The sequence below is a fragment of the Poromitra crassiceps genome, assembly GCF_964638095.1.
Source record: "Poromitra crassiceps genome assembly, contig: HAP1_SCAFFOLD_514, whole genome shotgun sequence".
NCBI classification, from domain to species: domain Eukaryota; kingdom Metazoa; phylum Chordata; class Actinopteri; order Beryciformes; family Melamphaidae; genus Poromitra; species Poromitra crassiceps.
Window position 1 is genome coordinate 12501 of NW_028151894.1, and position 12500 is coordinate 25000.

The 12500-nt window shown below is 48.8% G+C and overlaps 1 protein-coding gene and 1 long non-coding RNA gene across 2 annotated transcripts; both read left to right on the plus strand.

Moving 5' to 3' along the window:
- Positions 1-2129: 2129 nt before the first annotated feature.
- On the plus strand, positions 2130-2692 carry LOC310771315. Its single transcript, XR_014552408.1, has 3 exons — positions 2130-2216; positions 2312-2460; positions 2597-2692. It is a non-coding gene; the product is annotated as an uncharacterized lncRNA (long non-coding RNA).
- Positions 2693-3822: 1130 nt separating this feature from the next.
- LOC310771313 (uncharacterized protein) lies at positions 3823-8260 on the plus strand (the record flags this gene model as incomplete). Its single annotated transcript, XM_083663954.1, has 10 exons — positions 3823-4061; positions 4189-4510; positions 4627-4899; positions 5049-5490; positions 5680-5892; positions 5999-6393; positions 6522-6775; positions 6914-7162; positions 7265-7855; positions 8020-8260. 10 exons carry the CDS (start codon positions 3823-3825, stop codon positions 8027-8029), a joined length of 2988 nt encoding a protein of 995 aa, XP_083520080.1. The 3' UTR covers positions 8030-8260.
- Positions 8261-12500: the final 4240 nt, after the last annotated feature.

Here is a 12500-nt window from a genome sequence, read left to right on the forward strand (position 1 = left end):
CCCTGCCTGTGAAGAGGAGTCAAAGCAAAGCATAGATGTATTCCATCTCTACTTATCTGACTGCAAAGAGGATGACAGAGTGTTTACAGTCAGTTATTGCATTGCAAATGGACTGTGTAACTAGCACAGACGTGACTTCTAGCTGTGTTATTTCTGTTGTGTGTATACGCTGGCTAGGCTATATAGCTCTGTGTGTGTGTGTGTGTAGGCATTAGGCAATAGCGTTTGAGATTGTATCTTGCAAAGTAACTAACATGTATCCACATGTTAGTTACTTTGCAAGATACATGTATATTTCTAGCTAGAGATAGAATGTGTTTCCTAGGTCATAAAATGTGGATGAATGCATATTGCAGATTGTAACAATGTATTATTTTTATTATTATTCTAAATTGTGAATTGATATCATATTTTGTTTTGTTTTATCTGTAGACATCATGCTGTCACCATTCTAACTAGCTCAAAATCTGTCTCTTTGTAGGATGGATTCCACTCCGTTGTTCCGGCGTGACCCATCTGGCAAGCTCATCCTCAAAGCTTCACGTGAAGCGTACCAAGTGGCACGGGCCACCCAGAAGCTTGCGGCGTGGATCGTGAAGACGTCTGAGGAGGTGAGCGAGCAGGGGAAGGGTCGGGTCGTTGCAGGCGGAGGAGACCCCGCGTGCCGCCAGCTGGTCCTCAGTGAGAGCGAGGTCCAGTTTGGCAAGTACCGGGGTCAAACCTTCAAGTGGCTGCTCTGCCACGATGTGGGCTGGACCTGCCACTTGCTGGCCTCACACCTGAAGGAGAGAGAGGCCGGGGTGACCAGCATGTCTCCCCCCATGGCCAACAAGGACGCCCTCAACACCTACACGCAGCTCTTTCCAGAGTTTGTCACGGCGCTCCGCACGCATATGTAACAGCCACTATTCTGCGTTGTGTATTTGGATGTTATGATGTTGGCTGAATGACAGGCACACACCGTTGCTGGGATCACTGGGTTTACTTCACATGTAAGACAAAAACACGGTGTCACACACCACTTCACGTCTCTCTCTCCACATATCTCCGGCAACAAGGTAGTGCAACTGCCATTTTTCATTATACAATTCTAATGTACAATATACAATATAAAATGGCATATAAAGATAGACAAAATAAAGTGCATTAAAAAATATACAAGATTCAAAATACATTCACAATCCCCCCACATAAACCCAATTCTCTCTTTTCTAGTGCAAAATATTATTTTAAAGTAAACACATTGAGCAAACATACCTTCACATGTAAGACAAAAACACGGTGTCACACACCACTTCACGTCTCTCTCTCCACATATCTCTACAAAAAGGAATCACAGAAACACACATAAACCTACTATACACATTACACCTTATGACCCATATAACATAACGTGACTCTGAACGGCACACGCCGCGTACTGACTGCGCCCAGACCCAACGTCAGCAAAGGCACAGAGCCACTGGCTAGCGGGAAGCTAACTAGCTTAGCTAAATAAAACATAACAGCCTGAAAACGAAATAAAAACTCTCCACTCTAAGGAGGCAGGATCAATGAGTTCACTAGCATTTTACAGTGGTCTGTACAGCAGGATAGTGTCGTTTTAAGTTAAAGAAAATATAAATATCTAAATCAAACGAGAGAGCAAATGGAGAACGTGACCTATACCCGGCAACAAGGTAGTGCAAGTGCAATTTGCGTCCGGGCGTGTAACACCAAAATACCACCCCAGGGGAACAAAAAACTAACGTAGTTAAACCAGTAGGGTGGGACCTATTAGAAAGAATAGATTTAGGGGAAGTTCACTAATACAACAGACATCGGGACAAATAAACAAACAAAATAAAATAAATAAAATAAGCTCGGCTACACATAGGTACGTAACTGTCATAGACTAGCTGGTCAAGCAGTAACTCAAATGTGAAACAGAATGTATCATAGAGTGTAAAAACAGCAGACCGACACTATCTGATAAGGAACACCATATTTGTTTGAAATTATATGGAGGAAATGTTCTTGTTTTTGACACAATTTTAACCAGGCTCTTGAAGGAGATCCACCTGTACCGAGTACAATAACAATAAAGATCATTCTATTAGGGTGACTGATGGCTCCTTGGGGGTGAGGCACCTGGACCAGACGCTGGTGGGGTTTGGGGCCCACGCAGCCGAGACCTACGCTGGCCTCTATGGCTCGTCCAACAAACAGATAATAAGGTAAGTATTGTAAGTGCAACAATCCCCCACTACACCAGCCTATCCTACACCCAATCTAATACAACTGTTTTGATTTGTTGTCATCCTGTTTATAGCTATGTGGCTTGGGTGAAGAGGGAGCAGCTCAAGTCTGAGGGGTCACAGATGGGCGCGCTCCAGTACTATCTGTTGGGCCGGGAACAGGAGACCAGGGCTGCTGCTGCTGCCAGGGCTGTCGTGAGAGCCAAGCACCCTCCTGCCTGCAGTAAGCACCCTGTTCATCACATTACATTACTTTACATTACAGTGTGTTACTGTTCGCAGTTCTTTACACACACCAACAACAGCTTGTTGAAAAGACCCTCTTGTTAATTCTGCTGCTACTGTGTTTGTGTAAGCAGGCGCTGCATCCGCCGGCTCTCAGGAGATATCGGACAGCGATCTCCTTGCCAGTGCCAGTGAGGTTGACACCTGTGAGTACACACACACGTGCACACACAATCTGAATAAAACAGAATAAGACGTCTGTAAATTAAGAGTAAATTGTTTTCCCTGTTTTTATGTTGTTAAAAAAGGTGTATAGCGGGTATATAGCAGATATACAAGGTAAGTGTGGGTAGGTAGGCCATCCTCTTGGCAGTAGTTGTAGTGGCTCAAGTGTCTGCTGAATTCTATCTGGCTGCTTCCACCATTTAATTTCATCAATCATGTCTTGCTCGCGGCTTAACACGCTCTCTCTGGTGTAGAACACGTAGTTGTCTTGTCAATAATCCCTTTGTCGTGTCTGTCTGTAGAGTAAATAGTTGCCATTTCACTTGCAACCTGCACTAATCATATCATTGAACCTTCAGTCATTCACCTGTGCTTTTGTCCTTTCATTTAAATGAAAGAAAAGTGTTTGCTTTCTTTCCTTCATTTCACTTGCATAGCAGTGCTATTCTTTCATTTCAGTAGTATAGCATGAATCATTGATCTTACAGTTGCAATTGATCTTACAGCTTCTAGTGTTATACTGGTGTATCACTTATGCACTCCATGTTACAGAGTGACAGTCTGTCATTTGCAGCTAACCCTAAACTGTAAACTCCCACAGCTCACACGGCACCAGCGGAGGACCCAGCCCACCACGTCCGCCGCAGGGCTGAGAGACTAGCGCAGCCACCACCTGCACTTGTGGGTCGCCCGCACACCGGTGCTGAGGTACGCCCAGTCAAGCTGAATATCTCCAGTATTGTCAGAATCTGAATGAGCTTATATTACATTACATTACATTTCGTCATTTGGCAGACGCTTCTCTCCAGTGTGAATGCTTTTGTGTGGAAATATTAGGAAATAGATGTTACGTTGTGCCGTCTCTGAGGGTGGCGCTGTGTCTTGCTGTGTTGCAGCTGCTGCCTAACAGCTGGAGGCTGACACTGCCAGAGGAGCAGCATGAGTGGCTGGGCAGGGCCTTGTTCACCCCACGCCTTCTTCCTGTGCCGATTCTTCCTCTGGAGGCCACTACAGTATGTTAACATTTCTTTTATTGTCAATGTTTAGTGTTCGGCCTGTGCATTTTCACTATCAAATTAGTAGTTGCTGTTTTTAGAAGTGCTATATTAATCAAGTCTATTTACTTTATTACAGTATGTGGGCATTCAAGCTCCGGTGCCAAGCATGTGGGCAGCATGACCTCCGGAGCTCAGGGCACTACCGGACCATTAGGAGGGTGCTGGACGTGACTGGGTGGTACTTCATGGGCACGGAGTACCTGGAGTGCAGTGGCAAGGCGGCGTGTGGGAAGAAGGTTGCGGGCTGGGATCGGGCCGTCTTGGACCAGCTGGACCCCGGGCACCGTGCGCTCTTCCCAGCTGTTCTCACGTTCAAGTAAGTCATTAATGAATTGAAATGATTAAGTATGTAATTAATGTATAGAAGTAAGTTACTCACTGTAATATTTCTTCATATTGACATGACCTTCATGTCTCTTTGTCTTTGTACTTTTCTCTAACAGGTCGGCCTGTGACAAGGTAGTCATTGCCCAAATAAGGGAGCGCACCCTGGGCAATGGTGTGGCACGCCTCCGCGCTCACCTGGTGGAGCAGCACAGCGAAGAGTGGATGATGCGCTCAACGCGCTACCTGTCCGCGATGCGCAAGCTCCGTGTGCCGGGTGTACCGCGGCCACCGGTGACCGTAAAACCGATGCACCCGGTACCCCGCCTCAAGTGGCTGATGTCCGTCTATGTCCGGGACGCCCTGCCCCGACTAGACGAGGCAAAGGCCAGGGTGACGTCCATCTTTGGAGACATCCTCAAGATGGACTCCACCAAGAAGGCAAGCTTTAGTTATGATTTTGTTTGAAGAAACCTGCACTTACACTAATTCTGTGTAATGTTATGTGTCATACTGAACGACCTCGGGTTTTTAATGTATCTGTCATCATTCCACAGATCACCAACAAGCTTGCGGGGGAAGCGCGCGACACGGCTGGTTGGGTCACCAACGTGGGAAATGAGGACGGGCAGGTCCTCATGTCCGTTCTCACAGAGGCTGAGGGGGACAGCCTCCAGCCCATGGTGGACGGACTGGTGCGGCGGTACGGTGACGCCGGGAAGGCCCCTCCAAAGGTCCTCTACGTGGACCGGGACTGCTGTGCCGTCCGCGGGCCGCCCAAGACCGCGGCCATGTTCCACGGCTGGGACCAGCTGGTGGTGCGGCTGGACGTGTGGCACCTGATGCGTCGCTTCGCAAGGTTGGATGATTTGAATACTTTTTTCCTAAACCAAAAATAAAAATAAAAATCAAACACTTGCTCCACATTGCTCCCACATTTCACATCTAAAATTCTCTGTCTTTCTTTCTATCTCTCAAGGGGCTTGACCACCGAAAGCCACCAGCTGTACGGCCTCTTCATGGGGAGGCTGTCATTCGCCATGTTCGAGTGGGACAGCGGCGACCTGGCCCGCCTGACCGAGGCCCGGGGGCCCAGGCTGTCTCTCAGGGAGAAAGCCCAGCACTGCCGCCGCCGCACACGAGGTGCGGAGGAGACGGTGCGGCTCATCCAGGAAAATCTGGACAGCTTCTGGGAGATGAAGACAGCTTGGGCGTCCCCCTCATTGACCGCGCCAGAATGGGGGAAATCTGGAGCACGCAGCGCCGTCACATCCACTGCATCCAGGATCCTCCGGGAGTGGAGCTGTACACCAAGACGGGGCAGGTGACCCGGGGAGGGGTCATACTCCCTGTTTTCAGGTGTGCCAGAGGCTCCACTTCCCTGGAGTCCTTTCACCTCCACCTGTGCCGGTTCATTCCAGGTAAGCATTTTCATTTTGTAGCTGGAGGAGATAAAGGGAAGAGCAAACAGCTGGGTGTCTAGAACTTATTTACTATTCACTATGCCACCTTATTGAGATGCACTATTTATGTTGTTTTTATTGGATTTTTATTTGCACTCTAAATAGACTTTGATTGATTGTTTGATTTCCTCTCCACTCTTGTTTAAGGCACTTCTACCAGTGCCCTCCACTTCCAGGTCTTCCTGCTGGAGGGCCTGGCCAGGTGGAATGAGAACCGTGCCAGGGCAGCAGTGGAGGGTGGCAACCGGACGGCGGCGCGCTGCTACAGTGCCGGGCTCCAGCACAACTTCAACCTGCTGACCCAGGAACTCCTGGGTGAGACGCTGGTTGAAACCTATGCTGTGCCCAGGAAGTACACTGGTGAGTTATCAGGGCGAGTCCATTTTATTGAAGCGGTCCCACAGCCTGTCACCTGGTAAACTGATGTAATGGTCTGTCTGTCTGTCTCTGTGTGCGTGTTTTCCAGGGGAGCTGATCGGGTTGCAGTACCTGTACGAGCAGACAGGCAAACCCCCACTGCCGCAGCACCTGGGCACCGAGGAGAAAGATGGGAAAGATGAGGGCAGCGAGGAGGCTGATGAGGAAGAGGGCGTGTTGGAGAAAGAGGAGGATGAGGGCTTCGAGGAGGACGACCTCAATTTCCTGGACTGCTGTCATGATGTGCCACACCATGTCCTGTTGGGCGGGACAACCACCTCGCCAGCTGCCTCCCCCTCCCACGCTGCCTCCCCCTCCCCCTCCACCTCACACACAGCTGCCTCCGCCTCCCACGCTGCCTCCCCCTCCACCTCACACACAGCTGCCTCCGTCTCCGCGTCCACCTCCGGCTCACAGCCAGCTCCATCCCAAGAGGATGATGAGGTAAGCTGTTACTATATTGCCTTTAGTCACTGTGATCATGTGTTTGTGAATTTTATTGTCTCTGTTTTTCTCAGAGGCACTTTAAACTGCCTCTGATAAACTTGACTTGTGTTCATGACATTTCTTAGGACGCGATCGGACCGGATGGTCATGGTGGCTACCAGCACGTGTGCAGGCTGGCCCGCGCCCTGGTGGAGCTGCGTCACGATGCCTTTGTGACGCAGCGTCAGGCGGGGGAGATTGTCGCCCTCTGGCAGAAACTGTCAGAGAGGGACAAGGCTCCCATCTCCCTCCCTGCGCGTCACCAGGACAGGCTGGACAAGGGACGCTTTAAGTCCAGAGTGCGGACCACACACACCCCAGGGGTCGACAGTGTGAACCGGTAAGCGTTGCCAACATGTGAATGTGGGTTTTAAACCTGTTTTTGGGGGGGGGGGGAAGATATCCATTCAACACAAATGTGTTTTGTGTTTGTTTACTCTGCTCTGTCTAACTCTTAACATGCTGCGTCTGTGTGCAGTGTTGTCTTAGGGTGTGGCTCAGGAGCGGCAGCGTCTCCTGATGACAGCCGCCTGATGGAGGCTGTCTTCAGGGAGCTGTGTCGCCTCCATCCTGCGGGGCAGAAGATAGCGGGCGCCCAGGTCAACCGCTTTGGTGTCGTCCAGAGGGACTACACGCAGATCAGGCACAATGTCTGCAGTTGCAAGGCCCTCCAGGACAACACCTCCATACAGCTGATGGAGGTCAACCGGCGCACCCTTGGGCTTTGGTAAGACCTCATTTCACTTGTCACGCTGTGACTGACCGAATGGATGTCTGTCAGGATTTTTCGGAAGTAGTAATTGTTTCTTTTGTTTTAATTTTTCATCAGGAACTCGAGGCTCACCAAGACCGAGGCGGTGCAGACCCTCACCGTGGCCGTGCCGAAACCCAGCACCTCCGAGGCCGCCGGAGAGCCCCTCCCACCCCCGAAGGTTCTGCTAAAGCAGCCGGTAAAGCCTGACCAGCCTCTGGACTTCCACCTCTCGCGGGACACCTCTGGTCTGGCGGTCAGCAGTAGAGGGCCCCTGGCACCGGCGATGTATGAGCTGGCCATGTTTGAGGTGCCCTCCTCCAGCGCCTCAGCTGCCCCGACTGCTGGTGCTCCACCTGTGCCGGACCCTGCTCCTACCGCAGCCGCCCCCTCTGTGCCACGTACCACCGCGTGGCGGAGAAAGCAGCAGGAGGCCGAGGCGCTGGAGAGGCAATATGCACAGCACGCCGATGACTGGATGACCCAGAGTCAACCTGCGGCGAAGAAGACGCCAGTGGTGCAGAAGTGCCGCAAGTGCCGGCAGCCAAGAACACTCCAATATGGGCACAGCTTCTTCATGGGCGAGCACTTCTGCTCCACTGCTGCAGGCGGCCTCTCAGTCGACAACTGGAAGGCAGAGAAAAGGAGGAAGCTGGAGGAGGAAAAGAGGTCAGTTTAGTGGTCTATTTAATGTTTTTCTCTGTCTAGTGTGTTTAATTGTACTGTTATATGTTATTTTCACTCAGTTGTATATCTGTTGACCTTATTAGTTTGTGTTGTTTATGATCAGTGTGTCTGATAAGATTTTCTTTTTTGTCTTCTAATATACTTAGCGCACGGTGAGCTGTATAGGAGGAGCCCGGCCGGGTGACAACCCACAGAGCCCACAGACTACATGCCAGAGCCTCCATCCCCTGGTCCCCACAGTAGTTCTGGACATTTATATGTACACATATATTTTTGAATCTTTTTATTATATGTTCATGACATTCACTCTGTTCTGTTCTGTGAAGTGTATTGAAATTGATTGAAACACGGGCTCAACTGTTCAAGTGTCTGAGGATGTCTTTGATCACCCTGGGAAAGCTGCCCCAAGGTGTTAAGTGGGGGGGGGCTGTTCAGGATGTTACAGGAGTCAGGCAGACTGTGTGTGTTTGATCGATCAGTGTGGGGGGGGGGGAAGTAGAAGATAGAAGCATGGCAGGGGTGGGGATGGCTTGATGTATTTACACTGGATGATGTGTGATTGGCTGACTAGAGAGGAGATTTCCCCACCCTGTGGGCTTATATACACAGAGAAAGGGGGAACTTCTGAAAACTTGTCTCCCACTACCATGGACAAGACCTCCAGCTCCTCGCTCTCCAGCTCCTGCGGCTCCTACATGGATCCATCCTGTTTGCCGTCTCCCAGCAGCTCTCCCTCTCCAGTTCCTGTGGCCTCGGGGGGCTCAAATGCCCCATCCACCTCGACTGGACCCTGCAGAAAGACGGACAGGCAAAATGACCCTTTGGAGGAGAAAAAAACAACGCTCCGAGGACAGCGCCCTTCTGGAGCAGGGGGACACGCAGTCCAGGTGCTGGGGCATCCCTGGCCAGGTCTGTGACGTGTGCGGTCAACCCAGACACTGGCAGACCGGTCATGCCTTCTACAAGGGCAAATTTTTCTGCTCAATAGAGCAAGGAGGGATGGCCGTGGCACAGTGGGTTGGACAACAGCGCACGCCGGAGGACCAGGTGATGCCCAGGACCACTTAAAAATAAAAATAAGCGTCAAACCAAACCCCACAAAATGCACATTTGTCAGCTCTGTGGTCAGCCAAAGCAGGCGGCCTATGGCCACAGCCAGCATGCTGGCGAGCACCACTGCGTGCAGCATAGCTGCAAATCCGCAGAGCTGTGGCTGGCAGAGAGGAGATGAAAGACATTTTGGCCACAGCCTGGCAGAGAGGAGATCTAAAAGACATTTTGATTCAAAGTGTGGTTTGAAGTGTGTGTGTGTGTGTGTATTAGTGTGTTTTTGGCTTTTGCCTTTATTTGGTTGATTTTCTGGTTAAAAAATAAAGACTGTTTACCGGTATATCCTCTGTCCTGTCTTTCATGATGACTCAGTCAGTTATTCCATTGTAGCACTACATTGACATTGAAGTGAATATATGAACATTATAGGCTATTAGATATTTTATATTTGATTTTATTATATATTAGATTAGATTATTTTATTTATAGGCTATTACATATTATACATGTAGTACAGTAGTAGTAGGCGATAGTGATACTACATTGACATTGAAGTGAATATATGAACATTATAGGCTATTATATTATAGGCTTTTGAGTAGTAGGCCATAACGTTTGTATTGTAATGCATTGTAATACTACATTGACATTGAAGTGAATATATGAACATTATAGGCTATTATATTATAGGCTTTTGAGTAGTAGGCGATAACGTTTGTATTGTAATGCATTGTAATACTACATTGACATTGAAGTGAATATATGAACATTATAGGCTATTATACTTGTTGCCTGGCAACAGCTGACAACGCAGCACCGCTCTGAGTGGCTCGTCTGTCTGCGGTGCTGAGTGGCTCGCACGTCTGTCTGTCATAACTCTCATAACTCTCGTCGCCCTGCCTCTTAAAGCTGTCGGTCGTCGCCGTTCGGTAAATTGGGACGTTACGGCCGAGTAACGGGCCGATTTCGGGCGAGCGTTTTGGTACCGGGAGAGTCCGCGACGAGACCGGCCGCGGGACCGGTCGGGGCGTCGCGGCTCGGGTGGGCTGCGGCCCCCGCCGGGGGTCCCCGGAGACGAGTAAAACGGACACCGTCTTCAATCCCTACAGGATTCCAATCTACTCTCCCCTTTGTGCCGGTCTTGTTCCACCCCACCTTTGGGAGAAAGGTGGGGTTTCCCTCTTTCACTCCCGCGCCATTGGCTTGTGCCACCGGCAAGGACCCGCCTTGCCTATTGTCCCTTCCTCTCATTGGTCCTGGGCTGCTGCAGGCTATTGTCCCTTCCTCTCATTGGTCCTGGGCTGCCCCCCCCCCAGTCGCCCCACCCACCCTCAACAAAGTCTTTCAAAGCCGCCATTTTTCTGCCGTCGAAAGTCACACAGTAACAGTCACAGTTGGATTGTATTATTTCGCCAGAACAGAGAATTTCTCCACGCTAAGAGGTAAGAGCTGGATTTTATATCTAATTATGCGATAAAAGCGAGTCTTGTTGAGAGGAAAAACGTAACGTAACGTTATTTGCAGGGCGAAACTCTGTTCGCCAAACTCCATTCAAATACATGCCGTTTTCGCCGAGCCTCAAAAGGGCGAGGACAGCCCGGGGTTTATGTTGTAATAGTTATTGTATGTGAATTAAATGTATGCCGAATTGATTGGTGTTGCCGTGCAATCCATTTAATATGCTTAAAATAACCCAACTATGCCGCTGCTGCGTTAAGGCCGCCGCTTTGCTGTGTGGAGAATTTAACGTTAACCGACTGTATCGTGTTGACTTGCTGATAACGTTACTGTAAACATCTGTCAAGTCATCAAACTGTTGAATTACATATTTCTAGCTGTGCTGTCTGTAACTCTGCCTAATGGTCGTTGCTGCGTGTGTAGCTTTGAAAGTGACATGTGTCATGTTGTTGACATGCATTGCATTGCAGAATGTAAAATTGATAACACTCGTTGCTGCCTGTGCAGCTTTGAAAGTGACATGTCTAGCTTGCATGCATAGCTTACTCTCAAACCTAGGAAAATTGGCATAAATGCATCTTTCTAGCTGGCCTGTGTGCAGCATTGCATTGCAGAATGTAAAAGTGATAACACTGTAAGCTTTGAATTGAATGAATATGCTTATCTTTGCTCTAATCTCTTTGGTAGTATATTTTGTTTTATTTGATCTGTCATGTCGTGAAGACTAACTAATAAATAGTCCTTCTCAAACTACTTTCTACAGGATGCTACCTTGGTCAATCAAAATGTCTTAGCTGTCATTGATTGTGTTGCATAGTTCTACTGTTGACAAAATGTGATATTGTAAGTCGCTTTGGACAGAAGCGTCTGCTAAATGTCATAATGTTAATGTAAATGTAATGTAACTAGCTCAAAATCTGTGCTGTCATTTTGCAGAATGGATTACCGTGTCGGTGAGGGCTGGTGGGTTTTGGTCCACACAGCCAGGAGACCTACGCCGGGCTCTATGAGTCCACCAGCCCTGGGCTCCCAGGGTAAGTGTTGTAATGGATTGTGTGTGTACAATTGTGTGTGTGTGATGCTGTGTGAATCACTGCTCTGATGTTTTGTGCTCATAGCTATGTGAGCCGGGTGAGGAGAGAGCGTGTGTGTGCGCCAGGGTCAGCCATGCACATGCTCCAGTGCTACGTGCACGGCCGGGACCAGGAGAAGAGGGCGGCCGCTCCCCCCCCCCCCCCCCCGGAAAGCCCGGGCCCCTCCACCCTCCAGTAAGCGTCTTGTTCTTTACATGGTAACCTTTCATGACCTGGGTTACACACAACCAACAGCTTGTGAGGGGTTCTCCTGTAATTCTGTTTCTTCTTCTGTGTGTGTGTGTGTGTGTGTGTGTGTGTGTGTGTGTGTGTGTGTGTGTGTGTGTGTGTGTGAGAGAGAGAGAGAGAGAACAAGCTAAAAAGTTATATTGGACTATTAAGATTATCCTCTATCTGGATTAGACTGCAATTATCTTTAATACTCAACCAAACCTCTTTTCAAAGAGCTTTATCTGCCATTTAAATGGATCCAAAGTCAGATTATATTCCAATCTATATGTCAATCAAATGTAGGTCACTTTAAACAATATACCGTACAAACACTAGATTTAATGGGTCGCCTGTAGCCTGAAAAACCGTCACTGGTGTTGGACTCCTGGTTCCGGGACGCGGTTCAATTCCGTGCAGTGACCACTTCTGACGGCTTGCCGGCGACTCAAATTCATTTTTGCATTTCAAATTGCATGGATTTTTAAGCGGTTCAATAGGGAAACATTTAGGCCACATTACCTAGCCCGTCACACACAAACAAACCAATGAGTGAGGATAGGCGAAAGACAGCATAAAACAGCACTGAGCTCTTTCCATCTATGATGACTAACTGTTCAAAATAGTGTTTCCACTAGTTAAGTGAGTGAATGTCCACACAGAGAATTATCTTTGGGTGAGGTTCCCGTTTATTATAAACACCAAATTGAAACTATATACAATATTTACTGTTGCACTGGTCATATCAAAGCGCAATGTCTATACATACGTGTTAAGTATGTTGGATAACAGATTCAATAGTAGCTAGCTCGCAGAGC